Below are 25,144 nucleotides of genomic sequence, written 5' to 3'. Positions count from 1 at the left end.
CAGGAGCTCAGGAAAGGCTACTATAGACTCAGTGCAAACCAAAATTGTTTTTTCATCAAATATATAAAAGGTGAGAGAAAAAAAGAGAAAAGGAGGATAAAAATTTAGTTTAGCCTTTTATGTATAACAGGGGCAAAATATATAGTAACTTCTAAATGTAATCAATACTTTAATTGCTGTAAGCAGCTTTGAATCCTTTGCAACACAGTGCAAGAAACAAGAACTGTACAGTGACTAAAGTCCAAAGGCCATCAGACAAAATCTCTGCAGATCTAAACTCCCTGAGGTCAATTAATTTTTGCAGTCTGAGAATGTGCTAGAAGAATAGAGATGGTATTGTTAGTAATATACCATTTATACTAACCAAAGCATTTGTATAAACATGAAAATAAACTCTTTCTTTTCACATGTTTTCATGCCATGTTCCATTCACGTTTACAAAGCAGAATCAAAGGCTTAAAACTAATTATAAGCACTGTTGTGTGTCTGGAACAGTTCTTGTTGCTGCCAAGGAGGAGAGCCATAGACAACTTGCCACAGAGGTGACAGATATAATTAAATATGATGGAATTACTAATATTTTATAAAAGTGTGGTCATGTAGAGGTAAGTCAATAACGATGCACAAAACCAGTGTATGAAGCAGAATGTTAATGACTGGTATTTTGATACATTAACACAATCTGCGGCAAATAGCAAAAAGGTAACAGATTTAATTAAGATCAAATCATGAGCATGAAATGGAAAATTTGATTCAAAGCAAAGTTGAAGAAGTCCAAATAAATAAATAAATAAATAACAAATCCTTATGAAGGATGAGGGTATTCATGGAGCAAAACCACCATACATTGCTTGCTTTCCAAATTCTATTTAATGTGCTGCTTTGCTTATATGTAAACTAAAACATCATCCTTTGGTTTATGCTTGTTTATCCAGTATATTAATGATTTCATTAACTCATCATAAGTTCTTCTTGACATATACAGAAAATATTTTTATGCACCTTTCAATTAATTAGAAAACTAGTTGTTGTAGAGTACTACAAAGGTAAACACTTTAACTTTTAATGCTGAACTAAACATTTGAATGCAAACAACAATGAATGTTATTTTACCTGGGATAAAATTACAAGTGCCATTATGAAAATAAAACCTTGATCCGTCAAAACAGAGGGACTAAAGATGAACCATGATTTTATTGTGGGCACAGGTTACTGCACAAACTGATTTTGTTGGAGGAACAGATCCTGATCGTGTTTAACCACTGCATTAAGCAACTTTCAGGACAGCATTAATATATCTAAACAGAACTGCATGGCAAAATAATGTAGAGAGCTTGGTATGTAAGAATACATATCATGCCATCTTATAGTTCAAAACCTGCACTTAGGAGAAATCTGAGCTCACGGGGAGGGGAAGAGGAAGACAAAGAGTGAGATGTATTTGCTCTCCATTCCAATTCATTTCATGACACTGTGATACCTCAGCCAGAGACAGAACTCTGAACTCAAAGACAATTCCACAACTTCTCAGTGGAAAGTGTCATAATTTATATCTTGCATGGGCAGATGGAAGAGAAAGGAGACAGCTGCTGCAGCCACAACAGCTGACTACACCAGATACACCACAATTGCAAAACAGATTTTAGTGAGCCCTCTCTCTTTTTTTAGTTTCTGCGTTTACCAAGAAGCCGAAGACAGCAGAGGTGACAGCCGGAAGCACAGCTGTGTTTGAAGCAGAGACAGAGAAAGCTGGCATCAAGGTGAAGTGGCAGCGAGCTGGCACAGAAATTACTGAAGGTGAAAAATATGTCATCAAGGCAGAAGGAAACAAGCACTCGCTGACAATCAATAACGTAGGCAAAGAAGATGATGTGACATACGCTGTAATAGCGGGAAGTTCCAAGGTCAAGTTTGAACTCAAGGTCAAGGAGCCAGGTACAGTGTTTCCTAAGCAATTCCAGTGTCATCAGTATTTCCAGTCCCACTTCCAAACTTCATGAATGAAGCCCATGGAAATTAACCTGTCTTAATATTTACCTTAAAATTTCTCTATGAGCAATGCAGGTGGTGGAGATTTCACCTGATTATTTGAAACTACTGTTTAACATTAAATTTGACACAGGAAAAGTATTCCTGTGTCAAAGAAACCCATTTCCAGATGCTAGAAGACCACATGGTGGAAATCAGAAAGCAAATCTCAATGTACATCTTTAGAATTCTCTGTCAAGCTTTTCAACTCGGCTATTGAAAAGCAATGCAAAGCAATGCTAGTCTAATGCAACCTGCCATAAACTAAGATGCCTACATCTTAGGCCTGGCATCCTGTTGTTTCTTTTAAAAATGATTTTATTTAAATACAAAATTGTAACAATTGACAAAAATTTACAGGTTACACTCTAATATTTTCAGGAGCACCCAAAAGCTATCTCAAAATCACCTGCTAATAAAACTGCATATTTCAAGAGAACTTGAATACCAAGTGTTACCTTGTATATCACCTATCATTACCACCTCTGTGTACATTAAAGGATCATTTAGATGGAAAAATTAAAGGGTCCTGCAGGCTTTTCCTGGGAAGAGATATAAAGAGCCAGATTCTCTAGATTTTTCTCATGAAAAAAATCTGAACATGCTGAAGACAGATGAAACAACTCACTTTTCTGAAACATTTTGACCTTCCTTTTTGGCCTCTCCAAAATGGTACCCATTTCCCACTTCTAGTGGTGATTTTGGTCAAAAGCCTTAAACTCAGATCATTTATATAATCTCCTCTCCTTTGTTACCACTGTTTATTCTAGTAACATGATGGCAGTAAAACATTTTGGAAAGGTACTGGTACTGGTGAACTTTTAACAGGAGACAAAACATCCTGTTGTAGATAAAGACAGTGCGTACCAGGTTATGAGGATGGGGAAATCCTAGTATGGATTAGGACAATTTAACGGATGTCAGAGCATATAAAGGTATGATCCTGAAAATAAACAGGTACATATTATACTAGTTATATCTTCCTCATTTTCTTTCAGGTTAGCTCCAGGTAGAGCCTGCTACAGGTAGACAGCCTACAAATGACAGAGTCACTGAATTTGGAAGTGTAATCATTACCTCTGACAAGCACACACTGGTGATGGAGATAACAGGATGCCAAAGGAGAGAGAATTTTCCTGGTGTCTCAAAATAAGCCTTTTCTAAAGCTACACATCCAACTTATGGGAACGTCTACACAAGATTAGTTAGATTAATGTTTAGCTCTTTCCAGTAAAAACTGAGTTGAAATTTATTTGGACAAGATCCAATGGGATACTTTCTAACATTACAAGTGGTAGAATTTCATCAATCTAAAATCAAACTGCTTTCTTTCCAGATACAAGTACAGTTTAGGAGAAAAGGCATATATTTGCTGAGAGCAGGGCTATCTCATGTTTGTATGTTCACAGATACTATCTTGTTTTTCTGACCTTACTAAGATTAGATTGTTAATGAGTAAGTGGATTGCCCATTACTGTTTTCAGAAACAATTGTAATTTCAGCTCTTTGTTGTCAAAGAAATAGAAATTGCCCCTAACCTGCCCAGACACAGCCACCTTGGTTTATGACAGAGGAGTCACTCATGTTAGGCATCACACGGCACAATAGGGTCAGAAATCCCAGGTGTAAAACATTGCAAATAGCTGGGAAACTCCACGTGGAACTTGTGTGGGAGGTAGGTGAGGCCATTGGGAAGTGGGTCTGCTACCTATAGAAAAAAACCCTCAAATTCTTGCTGCAACTGATCTGTTTCAAAAAATTCTAACTCCCTCCACCTGCCTCAGTTGCTCACTTCTACTCCCTTTTCATATACTTCTGTCATTGTGCCAACTGCGTTTACCCGAATTCGCCTCTTAGGTCATGGTTTAACTGAGATGAATAGGATTTAACTGAGATTGGTTTAATTAAACTTCCATGAGCTAGAGGAAAAAAGGATAGATGGATTTTAATACTACTTTCTCCATATTGATTGCTAGCAGTCTCTAGAGCTTTTCCCTAAGCCACACACAGCAATAGCATTTGGAACACTACATTCCAACAGCAGAGTTAAACAACATCTCATGAACAAGCAAATTGTTTACAAAAATAATTACTGCATCATTTTTCATTATCTTTTCTATTTAGACCACTGAAGTTAGCATCAAAGAACAGTGATGTTCATCAGATGAAGTGTTTCTACACATCAAGACTACTGAATTTTTTAATCCAAGCATCAGTTCTTTCCAAGCTCAACAAAAGAGTGAACCTCATCATCCAGATTCAACAGGCTCCTTCAGCTTCCAGCACACCCTCTTAAGTTCTAGAAAGTGATAGCTAGTTTCTCTGCATTTCCTAATATATATTAAAAACTGTTCCTTCAGAAAGGAAGTAGAAACATGGCTTTCTCTAATCCTGGTTTACATTCATTTCCAGAAAAGAGTGAAGCAGTCACTCCTGCTGAAGTTGCTCCAGCCCCAGCTACCTCAGAGTCGCCTGCTCCACCAGCAGAAAGCAGCCAAAACACAGAAGGTAACAGAGAACTAACTGTTTTCCAGACTGGTTCATCAACAGAAGGGAAGAACAGGAACTAGATGATCTCTAAAGATCCCCCTTCCAACCCTCACCATTCTGTGATTCAGTGAACAGGGAATCCTTAGAGTCAGGGATGTAGTGACAGTAGCTGAAAGCACACCACTAGTGATGAATGAGAGACAATAAAGAATCTCAGTGACAGAAGAAACATATTGACATATTTTTAAATGACTTAACAAATTCACTATATAGGCTGTAAAGGGAAATGATGCAGAAAGTTCTAACTAGTAATTCTGATGTTTATTGCAGTTGCACCTGCTGATACTCAACCAGAAGAGCCTGTGGACCCTATTGGGCTTTTTGTGGCACGGCCTCAGGATGGAGAAGTTACTGTTGGTAAGTACAAAATGTGAGTCAAGTGATGTTTGTAAACTGTACCTGCTGCTTGGCTATTTAGCTCTCTGTGTACAGGATAACAGCAGTGATATATCAAATGAAACAGTACTCATAAATCTCAACCTATTTCCCTTACAAGGTGGAAATATCACGTTCACTGCCAAAGTGGCAGGTGAGAGCCTGCTGAAGAAACCATCAGTGAAATGGTTCAAAGGAAAGTGGGTGGATCTGGGAAGCAAAGTGGGGAAACACCTCCAGCTACATGACAGTTATGATCGAAATAACAAGGTACAACTGCCAGATTAAAGTTTTCAGTCTTCTAGAAACTAATCTCTAAACTAGGGAAAATACAAGATAACATAGGAATGTTTTGATATTAAGACACCCAAAGCTACACACAATGCTACACCCATGCACAGAAGTCTATGTTTTGACCATGAAGAAAAGAGACGAGCACTACATACAGACTCTTGCATACCTTATCTATGATGAAATGAGAAAATATCTGGAGGACTAGGGGAGCATTTTTGCATCATCTACTGCAGGACTTCCTCTATCTGCCTCTCAAATAATAGAAAGTTGCTATATTTAAGAGAAAACAATAAATCAGACAGATATGTAAGTGAGGTCTATCTTTTTTCTAACAGATCAAGTTTTCAGCTATTATTGTTGGAATTCATTTTTCTCTTGCATTGTCTAGACATTAAATAGCTGAGTGAGGTCTATTTCTAGCATAAATGTATACAAATATACACAAACAGGAATAGGAATACAAGAGTGTCTGTGCCATGCCAGCTCACCCTGTGTGGTATATGAAACACTACTACCCTCTCCTGGATGGAACAGAACAGACTTGCTCACATTAGCCTCTCTTTTTGCTGACTTTTCAAATGTACTGTATACATTCTGGGTAGAGGCTGTATTTGTTTAATGAAAGCTCTATTCTTGTTCCCAATTTACATGCAATTAGGGTATGGGATGACTGCATGCACTGGTACACCACCACAGTTTGCTAACATAACCCTGCATCCTCAGGGAGACCTGTACTGATGGTACTGTACTCCTCAACCGTTCCTACTGAACTGGGGATGACCCCAATGAGTTACATGATCAGAAAATTCTTAATTCTAAAAGGACACCAAAGTATATTTCACTCTTTTTCCATTTCTCTCCATGACTTAACGTGCTTTACTCTCTCTATTTCACCACTTCATTTTGTAACCCATGAATTGTATTGTTGGTGGCTGTTCTAGGTATACACCTTTGAAATGGAAATCATAGAAGCAAATATGACTTTTGCAGGAGGGTACAGGTGTGAAGTGTCTACCAAGGACAAGTTTGATAGTTCTAATTTCAACTTGACAGTCCATGGTAAGATGAATTCCTGCCACTTTGTTTCTTCCTTTTTTTTTGTCCCCTTCCTGTATGACCACCACTAACTCTTGCTGGTACATAGTGGCTACTAGACAAGCACAGGTCTGCAGTATAGACATAAAGAGCTATAGGTAGATTTACAGCAGCCTGCAGGTGAGAACTGGGACGGCAGAGATATGGAGCATTAAAAGTAATGGTTGGATGTCACCCAAATCAGAACTGTGATGCTCTTAAAGAGACAGAAAGATGCAAATCAACCTCTGGCTTTGTTCTTATTTCAAACTCATTCATGATACTTAATTCCACTGGATTAAAATAGAGGTTCTCCCTTATTTTGGCAAAATTTCAGTGCTAAAAAGAGATACCTGAAAAGAAAAAAAATGAGGAGGAAATTGAAAGATTTAGACTAGTGATGCTATTATCAGCTCCCTTCTTCCTGATAAATTCAAGAAGTACTTTGTGATCTAAAATTGCTTTAAGATGAAATGACTCATTTTACAAAATACATGGTGCCACTCCCACAGCTGCTATACTGAAAAGCTTATCAGCAACTGGAACAGAAGTATATTTTAACATCAATTTCTCCCTAGTGTGGAAGAGTTTAGGTAAAACGGTGTAAGCATGGGCCACTGGACAGAGCTGAATGTTTGGAGCATTTCCTGTTTCAGAGATTCTGTTGAAGGGACTGCAACACGAATTTGTATCCAGCAACCAAGGAGTCTAACAAGCAAAGATAAAAGTTCACTGAAGTTACTCAATCAGCAGTGCTCGTTTTTGAAGTTTCATTAATTGGCTGTAGGACCTAGGAGCTGTCACTAACAACAGATTTCTCCCAGTAGTAGCAACATGCCTATTCATACCATCAGAAGCTTAGAATAGAGAAATAAAGTTCTCTCTATGCAACATCCTTGATGAACTGATTACAGTTTATTATTAGTAATGATACTCAGTTGATTTCCAGTAGTTGTCTCACTAGGGTTTAAATACTCTTTGAAGCCAGCATTGAAACTAAAATTTACCATCAGGGGAATTGAGATAAGAGAGTTCATCATGCTGCAGGCTATTATGAAGCATCAAACAGAACTAAGTTATACACAAAATACAGGGTGATTAAAGCTAATTAGTGAAGGCTACGTGTTTAAATGGGATGCTTCAATCTTTCAATATGTAACAGATCATAGTTTACAAGACAATAATTTTAGGGGAAAAAAAGGTCTGCAAAGGGAAAGCTTTAGAAAGGGCACTACATTTTTGCATTCTTTTGATTTGCTCTCCCATTCTTATTCACCACTTTCTGCCACATTAGAAGCAGCAATTCCCGGAGACTTGGATATTCGCGCTGCCTTCCGACGCACGTGAGTATGTATGGTAGAAACTTATGTAGCTCAAATTATACCTCCATGTGGAAATCCTCAGTTACCTAGACAAAACGAGCTGAAAGCAAAGCTGTCATACAAACAAGCACAAAGATAGGGATGTCTACTGAGAAAATATTTCTATTAAGAAAATATTTCTACTATTAAAATACTAAACAGCTCCTAGAAATCATCTAAGAGAATTAAGACTTTGTACTAGCATAGTAATCATGCTTGTCTTCAATTATGCAATGTATATAATTCTACCAGTAAAGAGACTAATAGAGAAGGAAAGACTGTATGGTGCCTAGTCTTGACTTGGTCTGGCTTGAGGAGCTACATGTACTTTAATACTAACGTTTGCTAATGTGAGCTCTGTAAGCTGCATATCACTGATAACATTAATACAAGCATTCTGATTGTGTTTGTTTTCATGTTCTATAATTACATTAAGTGAAAGAAGACAGTGATACTGTGTATAAAAACCTCAGACAGATGTAGGTTTTAGCTATTAAAGACATATTGCACCGGTGCTGAAAAGGCCATTCTCACCACATTTGTAACACTGCCTGAATTCATATGTAGCTTAATGGAATAATGTTCTTTTCTATTAGGAAAACTGACCAAATTGGTTGATTATTTTTTTCATTTAGCCACTAACAAGGTGATTTCTCACTGTTGACTATTTCTTCTCCCTTCATGTAATTCAGTTTCCATTTTCATGTAATGTTTCAAAATGACCAGACCAAAATACTCCAACAGACATCTGTTTCTCTAACACAGGACACAAATAATCTGTGGCAACTCCTTGAGTATTTCCCCATAAGTGCTATTTTTATAGGAGGTTTTTAATAAACATTTTATCACAAAGAACTAAAAGAGGCTTGCAGAATTTATCTTCAGTCAAATCCTTTAGGTAGCACATCAGCCTATTAAATAGAGGACACTCAGTGCATAGCTGCATTGTGTTACTTAATTGCAGTGAAATTAGCTTTTGAGAGTTTCTCTTCTTGCTAGCACAACTGAAAGAATGTAGAATCAGTTCAGAGTGGAGCCCAGTGAGCAGCTTCAGGCTGTTCAGGCTTTTTCAGTTTCTTCTGTAAGAATGGAGCCAAATTTTGAACTGAACTGTTTAAATCTGAAGCTTTGTCTTTGATACCCTACCCAGGAGCCTGGCAGGAGGGGGGAGACGGATGACTTCAGCCTTCCTCAGGTAGCCAACTGTGTCAGCAGACAAATTTATGTCTAACAATGAACTGTCTCTCTCTGCTTAGGAAGAGATAAAAATTAAAAACCCCACAGAACTAGCCGCAGCTTAAATTCCAAATAAATAATCACTTATTGTATGTAGCATTTATATGAGACAAATACACACGAGTAAGTAGTAATGTGAATACTAATAATGAAAGGAGTGGTGTGAAGGTCCAGCGAGAGGCAGATCATCTACAAGAAAATGCATGTGTTTGGCAAGTGGTATCTTCTCACCAGTGTTAGAAGTTAACTTCAAATTCTATGCATGTCTGCCCTCTCTGTTTTGCATGGTTTCCCCTCTGCTGAGCACATCCTGACTTAAGACTGCCACTGCTCACAGAAACGTAGCAACATACTTGTATATGAGAATCTGTTGTTTCCTGGCACACCCTGGTATCATTACATTTCCCACCCTATCCCTTTTGCTCCCAACATCTTCAGCCATAACAAAATAGGAACTCTGAGATCAGACTGGACTCCGTGTACAGTAAAGCAATTATCAGGGCCTTACTCTTGAGAAAAATTAAACATTGATTGCTGGGCTTTCCTGAAAATCTGATTTCACTATCACCTCAAAAGCAATAATCACAATTTGATTTGATCACAATAAGCCCTTTTCAAATTAGGGATTATACTAGTGATTTTTGTGCACATTTTATGCCTGCAAACACTGAAATATTCTGAACAAAGTGGCCAAAAATACAATTTTCTGTTGGAGCATTCTACTAGAAAATTACCCTTTCCAGTACTGTACTATCCTGAAAGTATACACAGAACTAAAAATGGTTCTTTCTTAATAAGATTTTTTTCTCACAACAAATTCAAAATTACACTGATTCAAAATTTGTACTTATTTTCTCTAAGCCTGCGTTGTCCAGCAGCACAAGAAGTTTGTCACTTGTTTCTCTTCCATTTTATTAACACTTTTGTTTAAACATCCATCTTTTATCTGTTGAGGCTGTTTTCTTACTTTTAAAAATATCTGATCCTGCAATATTGAGTTTTTCTGACATTCTGATTTGTGCTTCTACAGACTGATTTTCTCTGAAGCAACTAGCACTTTGTATTGATAGAGACAGCAGCATTATGGGCTACTGTTGCTGCCAATGCAACTGAAAAGAATAATTTCTGTGTATAAACCAGTGATTAAATAAGGTGTTGCTGGCATAATGAGATTCTTATACTAAAGACAACAGAGGTGTCAAAGAGCAGCTACAGATTGATGATGGGAGATAGAGATGAAGAAAATCTGTTTTGACTTTACAAACCCTGTCTGAATGCAAAAAAGACCTTTCTTTATGCTGAGTTGAATAATCAGTAGTCATGAAATCCAGTATAACTCCCAATACTTTTACATCAAATCCCTGAACTGTTTCGTTTTTTTTAAGGAATTAAACCCAAAGATGTGATTTTAGTGACGTTACACTAAGTGTTCAGAGTAGATCTATATTCCAAATGTTCAGAAGCACAGCTAAACCACATTTGATTCAGAACACCAAAAATAACATCATGCATTCCGAGTTCACCGTATGTAACAGACAGAATTACACATCAAAAAACTCCTGCTTGTTGCTTCTTGTTCTCACGAATCAATTCATCACAACATTGCTTGCCATGATGCTTGTTGAAAAACTGCATATTGAACCTCATCCCAGAATCAAAGTCAGATCACAGAATTCCTCCTCTAAAACTCCCAAGCACCAAATGATGTGGCACTTTTTTCAGTATAACAAGTTCAGGAATCACAAAGAGCCTTAAGGAACAATTACAGCAAGGATAATACTGGGGGTGAGGGTAAGTGCTTTTAGATTGTAAGTGTCCCACAGAAATATTACTTAAATATTGTCCCTCACTGTAAATAATATCCACATTCCTGAAACTATAGCTTCCAAAGGCACTAATGATTCCAAAGGAACACCTCTGCAACATCTCTATGATAATGAATACTTTCCAGACCAATATGACCACTAACTTAATACCCTGTACAACTTTTTCCATAATTAGTACAGAAAAAAATATAAGCTCATTAAATATATTTCTTAAATCCATATGATCAATTAGACCAAAGAGCCTCATTAAGTCACCTTCAATGTCAGTGCACATTCTAAGTCATGTTAAATCCATCTACAAGTGCTCCAAAAATATATCATCTACATAATGATACAGTATCACAAGCTATTCACATTTCCTTCTGAGACTAATTATGGTTTTCTGTTACTACACAGTACTGAGGGGCATGAAGAAGGTGGAGAGTTTAATTTTAGTGCCCTACTGAAAAAGAGGTGAGTAAAAATCCACAGATTTAGAAAAATAAGGTCACCAGCTTCTGTTGAACTCTGAAAACACTAAAACTAGACTAAGTGGAAGTTTCATAAATACAAAATCCTTGTAGTTTTCCTAAAGTAGCACTAACTAGAAAAAGGATGACAGGTAATTATGGCAGCTTCCCCAGGTACTCAGCCATTGCTGCATTTCTACTAGGTTTATACTGTAAGGGGGGAAAAAAAAAGAGTAAGAGAAAAGTCTGGGACTAGAGTAATTACATACTTCCATCAGCACTTTTCATTAAAGGAACCAAATCACAACAACCATTTACAATACCTGTCCATACTGCTGCCTTATTAAGAACTTTGTGTCCTAAATATTCACAATAAATTTCCATCAGAGAGCTGGGAGAACAAGCTTTTATATTAGACCTCTAAATATTACTCTTACACTATACAACTATGTACTATATATTAGAGAGCTCCTTATCATGTGTATAAAAACACATTCTATGTTGTATAAATATTATAGAAATATTTTTTTACTCTTCTGATTCTAGTTCTTATTTCACACTTTTACTTTCACTTTTTTGGTGGAATCTCCTCTCTCATTCCTACCCTTCCTTGCCACACTTGTTTTCATAACCTCTCTATTTATGTTTTTCTCTTTTTCATCTTAATCTGGATATTTTGGATTCCACTATTTCCAACAGAGAGTAAGTTTTCGATTTCATTTTATTATAAATGTATGGGTCAGAACATAACCATTTGGTTTGAAATTATGCATGCATCTTTATCTTTCTTATGTTTAGAGCATGATAAAAATTAGACAGTATTGAAGAAAATTATCAGCCACCAATTTAGGAGGCAGAAATGCTTTTAAACTATTAGCAGAAGTTAAGGGTAGACCGTTCAATGTCCTTTGCTTTCCACCATCATTTGCCTTTGTAAGCTATTTTAATTTGTCCTTGAACTTCCAGAGTTTCTCAATAATCTATAGCTTTAAATTCCTGTTGGCATAGAAACTAGGAACAGTAAATCACTTGTATTATATGCCTATCAAATGTGTGTTGAAGTGTTTTTTTTCCATCCATCCATCCTTTAACATGTTAAGGGAACATATTACTGTAGCCACTTATTCTATAAATGTACAGTCTTCTCTGTTACAAAACATTTCCTTTTATTCCATGAGAAGTTTCCAGTGTTCATTATCATCTCATTACTCCTTCCTTCTGTTCACTGCTCCCACTCACTCTGTCTTTCCAGCTCCTGAAGTTACTATAAACACTTGTCATTACACTCATGTTTTGGAAATCTAAATTTATTTAGTTTAAATTTTCCCAATCAGCTACTTGGGTGAATATTGTTGTGAATCTCTGTTTAGTCTCTGCTCAGGTATTGGTATCATTATTATGTGAATGTTTTATCTTCACAAAGAGCACAGGGCCATGTTGATGTCTGAAGTAACTTGGGTCAAAAGACAATAAAGCCTCAATAGCCTCATACTTCCCTCAGGTTAATTCACTCAAATTTCAGGTAGGGAAACAAGGTCACATAGGTAATACAGAGCCCTGTAATATACCACAGGCAGAGAATATGTCAGAGCAACTAGAAGTGAATTCTGCCTTTGCAGTAACAGTATAACCAGAGTTCTTAAGGGGGTAGATAGAAAGTACACCTAGCAAACTTTCTATAGCTCACACTGAGACCAAAGTTTTCTGTTCCATCATGAACCTCAGAAAAATCTGAAACAAAAAGTGCATTAGAATTTTTTTGACATTTTAAAGTAGGGAAAATGTGCCTTTGAATAATGGCAGCAATCAAAACTATACAGGTTTGAGAGCTCAAATGGTGTGGTTGTACACATGTACAAATGTAAAGTAACAAAATCAAATGGAGGCCAATATGAAAATACTGGCATAATTTCATACAGTGACTCCAGCTGAAATGAAGTACTATGAGCCTTTCTCCTAGTGGCTTCCCTTCTGCTTTCATAATTAATTTTGAGCAGTAATAGAACTCTAAAAAGTAGTAAAAATCTCCAGTATTTTCAGAAGTGTTCAATTTGTGGATTTAACTGTTCATTCTTTGTTAGACTAGAAATATCATTCACTAGAAGAGGCTTATAAATTTCACAGCATTTTATCAGTGGTTTTGACCTTTCTTGTCTTACAAATCCCTGTTTAGTGAATGTAAGGATGCTGACAAAGTCACTGCTCCTAGTTGTTTTTCACAGCCACTTTGGAAGTAATTTGTGGACCCTTCAGGTTTTGCACACCACAGGTTGAAGACCACTTCTATAATAATAAGAATTGATAGGCATAAAAACTTCTTATGGAATAAAATATTCTTCCTTAACATAGAATAGAAAAAGGGACCTCATGCTGAGGAACTCTCAAGAACTATGCAGATTCTAATAGATGATTCTTTTACCACTTCTGCTTAGTCCCACCAAATTTATAAGTGCCCCTCAATCCAGAGGTAATGAACATTCCCACTAGAATAGAGAGAGCTTCATTTAATACTGTATCTCCTATTGCTGTAATTTAATTAACTGGTGTTGACATACAGATGTCATGGGCCAAGGAGAGGTCATTGGGAAGAGGAAGGGAACAGCTGTCACAGAACTATTAAATGGGACAGTCAGCAGAGACCTTGAAGGAGGTGACAGCTGACAGGGTCCAATCAGTTGACAGTAACGGGATAGGAAGGAACCATCTCTGGGATGTACACCACTATTTTTAACCCCTCCACATATGTTTAAAACATATCAGCTGCATATTCCATTTACAGTAGGTTCACTAAGCTGCATCTTAATGCCCCCAAGTGCATAGTTAACCTATGAGGTGATTACTCAGAATAAGCATCCCCAACATAAGGGAGAGTAACGTAAGGGTGGGAGAAACTTCAGGAGTCCACATGCTTTCTTATTTCTCATATATTGTTTAGTTCCTGTTGGTAGGGAAAGAGTCCAGACTAACTGTGAAAACTGTGTCCTTATGGGACCAAAGAGAACGTGTCAACAAATACCAAATGGTGAAAAGGAGTACTGGGATGGGAAGACCTTTGCTCAGAAGCAGAAAAAGATATTTTATTCTTTTCTTTTTCAGAACTCAGTTAACCACTGCACAAATTACAACCTTTAGCTTTTAGTACCATTTTCCATGCAGCTTACAAGCATGAAAATACCAGTATTTCCAAGGAAAAACTATACTCTTGCTCATGGTCAAATATCTTGTATTTCAAGTTGCATACACCAAAACAGTATTGCCAGGTGTAACAATGAGATGACACTGAGTAACAGAAGTGTCTTCTTAATAGTGAGATATACTAAACTGTGGAATTGCTTTCAAACTGGAAAAATTTTCTCGTGAAAATTAAAGATTACTCCTAAAAAACATTTTTGAAAACCCCATGAATAATCCTACCTGCCAAGTTTCCCATAAAGGAGTATATCCAGATCAGCATATATGTAAGCAGACAGATAGAGAGACCAGCAATATTTACGTAATCCCTGCAGGAAAATAACACTACTTGAAACTGCTAAGTCATTCTTATCTCCCGTGACTTTATATTTCCTTTTAAGATAAGGTTTGCTCCATAGAACATTAATTGTATAAAGAATTCAACACAAATTAGAAATAATATATATTCCTAGCTTTATGTACTTAAATATCTATTCCAATTTACATGTACTTAGAGATTAGAAATAAGTTGGTCATTAATATGACTTGGGCAACCAGCCCAGGAATTGCTTATGTTAAAAAAAATATCTCGATCTATTTGGTAAATCATTTCAATTGACTTGCCTTCTGCTACCCAAAACTAGAAAGCACTTCTAGCTGGCACAAACTAAATGACAGATACAGAGAAAAGCAGAATCTTGATTAAATTTGTGGGTGATGTTGATGCACCATTATGACAAAGCTGCACTTACTACAGGACTCTGAACTTGAGATAACACCTATCAATATAATAAGTGCTAGTGAGGTCTTAGTGCTAAGTGAATACTAGACCACTCCAAAGATAGAAGATATTGCATACCATGTTTCAGCTCAAACTCACTGAGCTGAAATCCTCTTTCCTTTGTGTTCAAGAGCTAGAAGGGTGCTGGAAATCCTGAGCCTGGACTGCAGTATTTTAATAAACAAAGCACTCTCATTACAAGTAAGCTTTTTTTGTGCTGAGTACCAGCAATGTTTGGTTATACCTGCTGCTTAGACTGACTACAGACATGCTTTTCTAAGTAGTAATATTTCTCACAGACTGACAGCACTGTTCTTTTCCTGGAGAAAAAAGAAGAAGAAAAAGAAAAGAAATGTGTCCAATGATCTTCCTCTTTTCTCTGCATTACCTACTGCATAACTTGTGTTCTTTTGAGGTTTACCACTGAGCATGGCTTCATTATAAGGATGTGTTCTGCTGCACTAGACACAACAGCCACAAGAAGTTCCTTTTTCTAAAGAAATTTGTAAGAAAATCTTACTCCCTTCATCCTTTCTCTGTTTACCCAAACACAAACTATGCCAGGCAACAACTCCATCACGAAAGGGCAAAGTAGAGGTATTTGTTTCCCTATAAAGCAATTGCTCATAATTAGGGATAAGTAGAAGTGCTTACATTTACAACAAATTGTAGAGTGGAACTGTACAAAGTGTGGGAGAGAGTTTGGTTTTGACAGGGAACAGCATTTTTCTTAAGCCTATTTCAGAGCTTGTGCAAAAGCTCCTTCGTCTCCCTGCTACTGAAGCACAGGCTTGTTCTGCTAGAAGTGAAGGTGACATTCATGGTTCTTTTGTATTAACATATGCTGTCCTCTTTCTTGTCCCCTCGGGATGCTGCACGTCTTTCCAAACGGTTCTCTGCATCGTTCGGGAGTGCAGCAGCTTCTTGCGCTCAGTGAATCGGTAAGGTTGCAGCGATTCCTTTTTCTATGGATGGTATCATAAAGAAATCTAGGATGACAGAAGTAAAAATGCCTTTCCCAAAGCCAGACAACCAAAACTGTCACTTGGTTACTTCTTCCATAATCACTGTTTCTTTGGTTAAACTACAAAATAAGTAGTCCATTGTAAATATTGCCCTGCTCACCACTCCTCACCAGTCTCTGTGTCTTTATGTTTTCTGGATTACTACAGCCAACAATGTCTTTACAACAGATGACAAACATTTGCATAATCTGTGATTCATTTTAGTGAAGGACAAAAAATGTCCTGAGTAGAAAAATATTTCTTTTTTATTAACATCATCCAACTGCCTGGTTTCTAAGGCATTTTCAGGATATCAGTTCAATTCCTTGCTTCACCACATGTTTTCCTTATGACCATCACTAGAAAATACATCTCCTTGTGTTTCTGTTACCCATCGTTAAAGGGAAGTTAATATTTATTTGCTTTGGCTATTAGAAAGCAAACCCTTCAGGACAGTGATTGGATTTTAATCCTTGTATATCTAAATAGAAGAAAAATCAGTCACCAGTTTTATTTCACTATTTGATGTAACAACATAGCAAAAAGTTAGACTACTAAATACTTTGTTAAGAAATGGCTCCATCAAGCCAATACATAGCTTGCCAAAACTAGGGCTGTTTTTGAATCCTTTCACTAGTGGCATTCAGCAACTCTAACCCCTTTCTGCAGAGGCGAAGGAAAACCTGAATCCCAATCTGATGTTGATGTCTGGGAAATCCTGAGGAAAGCTCCTCCTTCCGAATATGAGAAAATTGCCTTTCAGTATGGCATCACAGATTTGCGTGGGATGCTGAAACGCCTCAAACGCATCAAGAAGGAAGAGAAAAAAAGTACAGGTGAGCCAGCTGTATTTACTACAAATGTATGTGTCCATATCTTCTTCTTTGGGAGTTCTGCAAATATTAACATCAGCTGGGTAGCAGACAGACGCAAAAGCATGAGAAGTAACAGTTTCCTATTCCAATTGTTACACAGTCTTTATATGTGAAATGCTGTTTAGCAAAGATTAAAAGCTATGCTCAAAGATCCAACTTCCCCTGCTGTAACTATTTAGGAGATGTTGAAGTCCATATTCACACCTGATTTAGAATATTCTGATTTCTTATTTATAAGATGCTTATAAGATACTTTTCATCTTATGTCCAGTTCTGGGCTCCTTATCTCAAGAGGGACAGAGAACTTCTGGAGAGAGTCCAGCACAGGGCCACCAAGATGATGAGGAAACTGGAATGTCTTTCATATGAGGAAAGGCTGCGGGAACTGGGGCTGTTTAGTCTGGAGAAGAGGAGACTGAGGCGGGATCCTATTCATATTTACAAATATCTAAATGGTGGGTGTCAGGAGGTCGAGGCATCACTTTTATCGATAGTGTCTAGCAACAGGACGAAGCTGGAACACAAAAAGTTCCATACATACAAAAAAAACCCTACTTCACTGTAAGGGTGAGGGAGCCCTGGCACAGGCTGCCCAGGGAGGGTGTGGAGGCTCCTTCCTTGGAGGTCTTCAAGACACGCCTGGACATGTTCCTATGCGACCTAATCTAGGTTGACCTACTTCTGCAGTGAGTTGGACTAGATGATCTCTGAAGGTCCCTTCCAACCTATGATTTATGTTAAGGAGAAGCATAAAACAGAATATGATGAAGAACAAACAAATGGAAAAAATGTAAACAGAGATGCACAAAGAGGAGAAAGTTTAAGATGACAGTAAACAACAGTAAAGAGAACAAAAAGATTCCCTTTCCTGGCAAAGATTGTAAAAAAGAATGTTAAGTATAAAAATGATTAAGATATTATTTTTAAATCATTCTTCATCTTAGCATTCCTCAAGAAACTGGACCCAGCTTACCAAGTGGATAAAGGGCAAAAGATTAAATTAATGGTCGAAGTTGCCAATCCAGATGACGATGTGAAATGGCTGAAGAACGGACAGGAGATCCAAGTGAGCGGCAGGTAAACTAGAAATATGGGAAATTCAGAAAGGAACGGGCTACAGCTTGGATAAAATGGGCAAACTAGCTTTTCTTAGAAAGATAAGAATAAAATAGAGAGAAATGGGAGATGAAAAAGAATCTACATTGTGCTTTGGTTCGGGGTCAGTTTGCTGTTCTCATGAGTGTTTATTTTTCTTCCCTCTGCTCTACGTATCTACACATCGAACGGGATGCTCACTCACATTCACCTAATTAGCAAGTAAGTCCTTAGATTATATTCTGATCTTTACATCCAGGGTTCAAAATTACTTTCTCATGATATGGAATATACTTCACTGTAGCTTGTTTGTCAAACCCATTTCCAGGGATGTTTTGCTGAAGACATGACAAAGCATTTGTAATGGTAGGCAGGTTTGTTGTATGACTAGATGTTAGAAAAGCACCCACCACCATTCACAGGAGCTTATATGTGTCACACTTGTGTGAAGACTTCTCCATAATGTCCCACCCTAGTTTTTCAAACACTACTGTTGTCACTGATACAGGGATATTAGTCTTAACAAAACTTGCCAATGATGTTAGAAAAGTAGTAGGAACCTTCTTCTCCGCCAGGCAAGGGAAGAGGCCGAGTCCAAAAGAGTTGCCCTCCGATAATTACATTTAGATTCTCTTTTCAGATATATTTTTGAGGCTATTGGGAATAAGAGAATACTGACCATAAACCACTGCTCCCTGGCTGATGATGCAGCATATGAATGTGTGGTAGGGGAGGAGAAGAGCTTCACAGAATTATTTGTCAAAGGTGAGCAATGGCAGCAAAAGGGAAGAGATCTTTCCTAACATTCAGCATTGAATTACTGGCATGTTCTCTACTCTCAGATTAGTTTATCTGGTAGGAAAGGAAATTTTGAAATGTGAATCAATTCTAACATCTATCAAAGGAGATCTTTTGCTTACAGTTAAATGAAGGAAATCTTTCCCTATAGTTGCAACTAAGAAAACATGGGAAAACAGCACAGTAGAAATTACTATTAATTGGCTTTTAGAAAGTGATTTACATTTTCCCCAACAAAAGAGCTAAAAACTTACTTGAAATATTTGACTCCACTCAAGATAAACATCTCAAGCCCTATAAGCAGATCAAGCAGTACAGAAAACTAATGCCTTCAAGTTCAGAATTTCAGAATATGTATGAAAACTTATTAACCTGTGTTTGTATCCTGTCTCCTGAAGCAAAACCCAAAAAGTGACTTGATGACACTGATAGTGTGGTCTGGCACAGTAAATTTTAAGTTCCCACACAGAGCATCATCATGTATTTGACCAGTGGTTCTTCTGTGGAGTGCAGACTGGTGAAATCTACCTCTGGTCTTTAGTCTTTCACAATACTGTTTTAATAAAAGTTTCTTCATTTCCAGAACCTCCAATCCTGATCACTCACCCATTGGAGGACCAGATGGTAATGGTTGGAGAGAGAGTGGAGTTTGAGTGTGAAGTGTCTGAGGAAGGAGCTACTGTGAAATGGTAAGGGAATAGAAAAGGTGAAAAAACCCCCACAGCATCAAAGCATATCCTTCCATGGGACATTACAGGACTAGTGTTTGTGGCCAAGAGCAGTGGTATAAAATGGAAGAAAGCAGCTTACATAATTATTTGTAGGAAAAGACTGATCCTCGTCCTACAGAGCAAACATGAAGGAGGCACTGAGACCAGCACAAGGCAGAAAACAAATTAAATACAGATTTTTATACAGTTTACACAATTTTGTGGTGAGTGTTTACAGATTACTACTGACTGTACCAAGCCACTAGCTTTAAAGTTTTCTGAACACTTGACCATAATGTCCAAGTAGTGCCCAGACTAATCAGAACTGTATTGTGACAAGTTTGCTATACTTTATGGAATCTTCTGGCCTTCTTGACTGTTGGGGAGGAAGTTAAACGGGGTTTTTTTTTCCTTAGGTAAAAATTTAGTGTCTCTTGAAACAGAGAGGGAAGGTCATTGACTTATTTTAGCATATCTGTTGTGGTGATCCTGCAAAGCTCATCATTACTTGTGTGCAGGATCCAGGATTAAGATGATAAACATTTAGAGCTCAGAGTCCATCTTGCGGGGCATTCCAGCTGAGCGGAAGTTGGAAAGCTCATGCTGCTTGGGCAGGCACAGCAGGCGGTGCTCACATACCAGGTCTTAACCACACTGTTCTCACTTCATTTCTCTACCAGATGAAATTCTCTTCTGCTTGTTAACAGCTTCAGGCACACGGTTATCAACTGTTCCCACAATGCCCATTACATTCCTGGAAAGTGACAACCACTCATCTGCTTTCCCAAAGGAAGGAACTGAGAATTTAAATAGAGCCCCAGAGCTAGTACAACATATGCATTACACTCTTAAAACCACATGCAGAGGCACATAAATGTTATTGTTCGGGAACTGTTTACAGATGCCTGGTCACAAGAGATGGGGACAACCAGATCTGTCCCTCTCAGAGCACAGTGCAGCTGCCACGCTTTGATCCCAAGCCTTTGAACAACTCCCATACATCTTGCAGAGCTGGTATCTGTGGGATGGGCATTCGGTGTGACAAGGGCAAACCAGCAGCTGTCTCAGCCTGAAATGCAGCAAGTGGTCAGAGAAACTCTTCAAATCATAGCAACAGAGAACTGAGCAGTTAGACATTTACCCTGTAACTTACTAGTTTTATTATGTGAGACTCAGACAATGCTTTTTGGCAACCAAGGGAGTATTTTGGACAATGGAGAGAAGTGTCTAGGGAAAACATGAAAGGCAGTATAGAGAAAGAGTTCCAGTTTCATGGCTCACTAGGGAGATGCTCAACAGTTTAAGCCAAGTAACAGGCACTTACTCAGGGCACCTGTCACAGCTCTTGCACCCTTTAAACCCGGGATATGCAATCAGAAGCACATGAACAAAAGCAATTCTGTGACTCGCATAAGACAGAAATAAGGCTTACAGCCTCTTAGGCATGTCTATCAGACTAGGGCTCAGAGAATTCATTAAGTGGGTCTCTTCAAAGTAATCAGGAAAGAATGTTCTCATGATCACTCCGAAAGGTCTCACATTATTATTATGCAGTACTATGGAATAGTACTTCAGATGGTCTTGGAAATAAGAAAAAGATGTAGTAAAATAAGTAGTTTTTACCTCATTTTTCCATTTCTGAATGCTGAATATATCATCAGCTCCAAATGCAAATAAACTTAGTAATGGAATGAGAATAACAAATTTGTGGGTCCCCATTATCACATAGTAACTACACCAGTGATATCTCCAAAGATATCAGCCTATTTATCCTCACATTCTCAACAGGAAAAAGGAAAACATTTCCAAATAGAGAAAAGAGACATTGAGTGGCAAAGTTGAGAACAGACATTTGATCTTGCAGATGTTCAGAATTTGGATAAACTAAACCATGCTGACCTATTTGTTACTGCACTAGTTCTCCTTCAGATTTCAACCTGACCAGATGACCTACAGTGGTCTTTAAACCAACACTTCTATGGCTCTATAAAATTCTCCATTTACACTTTAATATCCACCGACCCTTCAACTTCATTGCTCCAGTCACTAAAGCAAGGCCTGTATTGTTATCTCATATGAGGTTTTTCACTTTACACTGCAGCAGTTTATTATTTTAAGCCAAATGATATCCAGGAGTTCTTTTATGAAGTTTACAGTTTTATCACTCCAGCCTTTGTCAATACAGCCCTGTGCAAACACCCTACTCATACACACCAGCAATGTGCTAGTCACTAAAACAACACCAGTTAAATACACTATTCCCTTCCCAGAGATTTAAGACAGTAGTCATTGCAAATAATATATTTTCATTATTTAGACAAGATTTTAAGAGATTCTTTTTTTAACAATGGCTGAACAGAACATTCAGATCTCTTTGATGAGACATGTCAAAATGTATCACCAAGAAATAAAAGTGCAGCTTTGGAACAGTAGCCAAAGTGCATGTCCCTGGTTTTACCACAGCAGCATGTTAAACTTCTGGACTACAGTCCATTCTCAGCAGTTCAAAGGGTTTTTTACACCTTGCACTGTAGCACTTGTTCCAGCAATAATCTGCCTGAATGAGAACATCAGCCTTAGGAGAGCATCTAGCACGTGGCCTGACTCTTGCCACTTCAACAAGCAGAGGAAATGTTATCCTGACATAACGCTCCGATGCTGTGTTTCACGTGGTTGTTAGAGGCATCCTCTGTTTCTTCCCGTATAATCATTGCAGTCCTGTGACCTGGGAGAGAGGCAAGTTTTTTCTAAACCAACTATAAATTCCAGTAAGATGTGCTCTAAAGAAAAGCTGTGAGGGATTAACCTGTACAGGTATTTTGAAATGCAGTTGCAGCAAGTACATCTAAGTCACAGGGATTCCTCTCTCTGCCAAAAGTTTTGTTCCTATTCCTTGCATACTTCTACCTAAAGCTTAAAGCTATAATATGATAATGACACCCCAAGTAGCATGTCAGTTTGCTATCCTGTAAGCTCATTTGTTAAGCTGAGTAGTCACTGGTGACAACACAAAGCAGAAAATCCTTACTCCACTAAAAGCATGACATCTTTTCTATGTCTTCTGCCATCTGAGTACTGTACAGTATTCAAGTAATATAATATAAATATGTTCAAACAACAAGGAAAACTATAAAAAACTAAAAAGGAATAAGTTGAAGAAATTCCAAGTCATTTTCTTGCAGCTTGTTTATGTTAATTAGGATTAGGAATGGGAAATCCTTAAAAAGTCTTATGTATTTTTGGATAACCTTGACTTAATGACTCCTTTCTGTTCACTTCCCTTCTTGATGACTGGAAATTACAATAATTAAATTTCCTCCTAGGCTCGATGGTGAAGCTTAATTTAGTAATGTCTTAAATATACTGTGGCATCCTTGAATGGAAAGGGCTACAAAGTCCCAAGTACGTCTTCACTTCAATCCACCCTAAAACTTTCCACTTTTAGTGATGCTCACAAACCATTAATTTATAACAATCACAATTCAAATCAGGAAAGTTAAGACTGCAAAGTCATTTCCCAGTAAGTCTCATTTACCACGTGGCAGCTTTTAAGACGCTGTATTTGCTGTTGGTGAAGGGTATCTTCATTCCTTTATCTTCTACAGCATTTAAGATATTTTCATCTTTATCTATACCATATAAACAATGCAGTAATTTCTTGTGAGTGAACTATCTTGAATCAGAAGGCAAACACCTAATGAAAATCGAAGGTCAAGCTAGAAGCATTTTCATTTTGTTTCCACTAACATTTTTTGCTAACTTGAAATACTACAAAGACTGGATTTATCTTGTGTCTCCCAATCTCTAGTAACAATGAGCTGACTCCTACTCTCCTCTTCCAAGCACAGAAAAATGACTCAACATTATTTGGCATTGCAGGGAAAAGGATGGAATTGAGCTGACACGGGAAGAAACGTTCAAATATCGATTTAAGAAAGATGGGAAAAAACAATATCTAATTATTAATGAATCAACCAAGGAGGATAGTGGACACTACACGGTGAAGACCAATGGGGGGGTATCAGTCGCTGAACTAATTGTACAAGGTAGGCAGAGGTAATATTACACAATCAGAGAAGGTGACAAATGAGAACAGGCTGAAGGTAACCTTCTCCAGGAGAGCATATAGGGGTGGCATAATCCTCATGACAGGGAGTAAGACAACTTAATAAGGGGCATAAGGTTTGATAATAAAGGCTTCAAGGAGAACTCAGACCTGTGTGCCGGATGTAACAGATACTCTGATAATAATGGGTGCTTAGCCATCAATCCCCTTAAAGCCCTGCATGCCGTGGATTTCCCTTCATATTTCAGACTTCAACAAACAGCTTGCTCAGCCCTAGTCTTTTCTGCTCAGTATAGCCACAACAACTGTTTACTTGCAGAGCTGTTCTCATTTGTTGATGTGTGTATTGATTATTCTCACACCAGAGAAGAAGCTGGAAGTTTATCAGAGCATTGCGGACCTGACAGTGAAGGCACGTGACCAGGCAGTCTTCAAGTGTGAAGTTTCTGATGAAAATGTGAAAGGAATATGGTTGAAAAATGGAAAGGAGGTGGTCCCAGATGAAAGGATAAAGATCTCCCATATTGGCAGGTCAGTCTTTCAGAAAGCAGTTATTGCATTTGGGTATTGCATTACAGGACAAGGGGTAACGGGATGAAGCTGGAACACAAAAAGTTCCATTTAAACATAAGAAAAAACTATTTCACTGTGAGGTGAGGGAGCCCTGGCACAGGCTGCCCAGAGGGGTTGTGGAGGCTCCTTCCTTGGAGGTCTTCAAGACCTGTCTGGACACATTCCTATGCAACCTGATCTAGGTGACCCTGCTTCTGCAGGGGGGTTGGACTGGATGATCTCTAAAGGTCCCTTCCAAACCCTACCATTCTATGATTCTATGATTGCATAAAAATCCACAGGAATTATCTCAGTGAACAGGAATACAAAACAAGATTTGTCTTGGCTCCAGCTAAAAGGAAAAAAGCTTAAAGTTTTCTCATATGCAATCAACATGTACCCACAACCTTGCTTTGGTACAGGTGTAACCTTTCTGTGCTCGTTTTCCATGTATTGCATCAGTAGTATATTAGCAGAATTCATTCTGATTTCAATAGGATTTCATGTTTTCTTGGTACTCAATCCAGAAAACACATTGTTGATAACTGAAAAATTAGCATTGGTGTTTAAACAGATTAAAGTATCACTTATGTATAAACTCTTTCAGAAAAAATAGTGTTTCTATTAACACATACAGTTACACAATTCTGTGCCCCAGCACAGTAGCACTCTACTACTAAAATGGAGACTAAGAAGATTCAGACAATACATAAGCATGACATGTCAAGTAGGGTCTTCCTTGATAGTCCCTTTCTGGTTTGAATTTACAATAATAGAGGGATAGAGCATTAGTTTTTAACTTGTTTTTCTAAAATTTATTGTAGTCACATTCTGATCGAGTGAAACCAGTCAGCAGTGTTACAACTGCCCTTGTAATGGACTAAAGCTTGGGGTTGGAC

The 25,144-nt window shown here is 37.8% G+C and overlaps 1 protein-coding gene across 1 annotated transcript in view; it reads left to right on the top strand.

The window, feature by feature from the left end:
* MYBPC3 (myosin binding protein C3) overlaps window positions 1-25,144 on the top strand; it is a 60,938-nt gene that overhangs the window by 7,015 nt on the left and 28,779 nt on the right. Inside the window, exons 2-18 of the mRNA XM_061997800.1 lie at window positions 1,669-1,935; window positions 4,441-4,536; window positions 4,849-4,935; window positions 5,075-5,223; window positions 6,189-6,306; window positions 7,616-7,664; window positions 8,833-8,877; window positions 11,141-11,197; window positions 11,893-11,895; window positions 16,063-16,086; window positions 16,819-16,985; window positions 17,969-18,101; window positions 18,339-18,341; window positions 18,760-18,884; window positions 19,501-19,606; window positions 23,507-23,673; window positions 24,059-24,224. Coding sequence (XP_061853784.1) covers window positions 1,669-1,935; window positions 4,441-4,536; window positions 4,849-4,935; window positions 5,075-5,223; window positions 6,189-6,306; window positions 7,616-7,664; window positions 8,833-8,877; window positions 11,141-11,197; window positions 11,893-11,895; window positions 16,063-16,086; window positions 16,819-16,985; window positions 17,969-18,101; window positions 18,339-18,341; window positions 18,760-18,884; window positions 19,501-19,606; window positions 23,507-23,673; window positions 24,059-24,224 — 1,762 coding nt within the window. The remainder of the gene's footprint in view (window positions 1-1,668; window positions 1,936-4,440; window positions 4,537-4,848; window positions 4,936-5,074; window positions 5,224-6,188; window positions 6,307-7,615; window positions 7,665-8,832; window positions 8,878-11,140; window positions 11,198-11,892; window positions 11,896-16,062; window positions 16,087-16,818; window positions 16,986-17,968; window positions 18,102-18,338; window positions 18,342-18,759; window positions 18,885-19,500; window positions 19,607-23,506; window positions 23,674-24,058; window positions 24,225-25,144) is intronic.

The sequence above is a fragment of the Colius striatus genome, chromosome 6 (genome assembly GCF_028858725.1).
Source record: "Colius striatus isolate bColStr4 chromosome 6, bColStr4.1.hap1, whole genome shotgun sequence".
Lineage (NCBI taxonomy): Eukaryota > Metazoa > Chordata > Aves > Coliiformes > Coliidae > Colius > Colius striatus.
The sequence above is the reverse complement of the archived record's forward strand: the minus strand, read 5'-3'. Positions and strand labels throughout refer to the sequence as shown.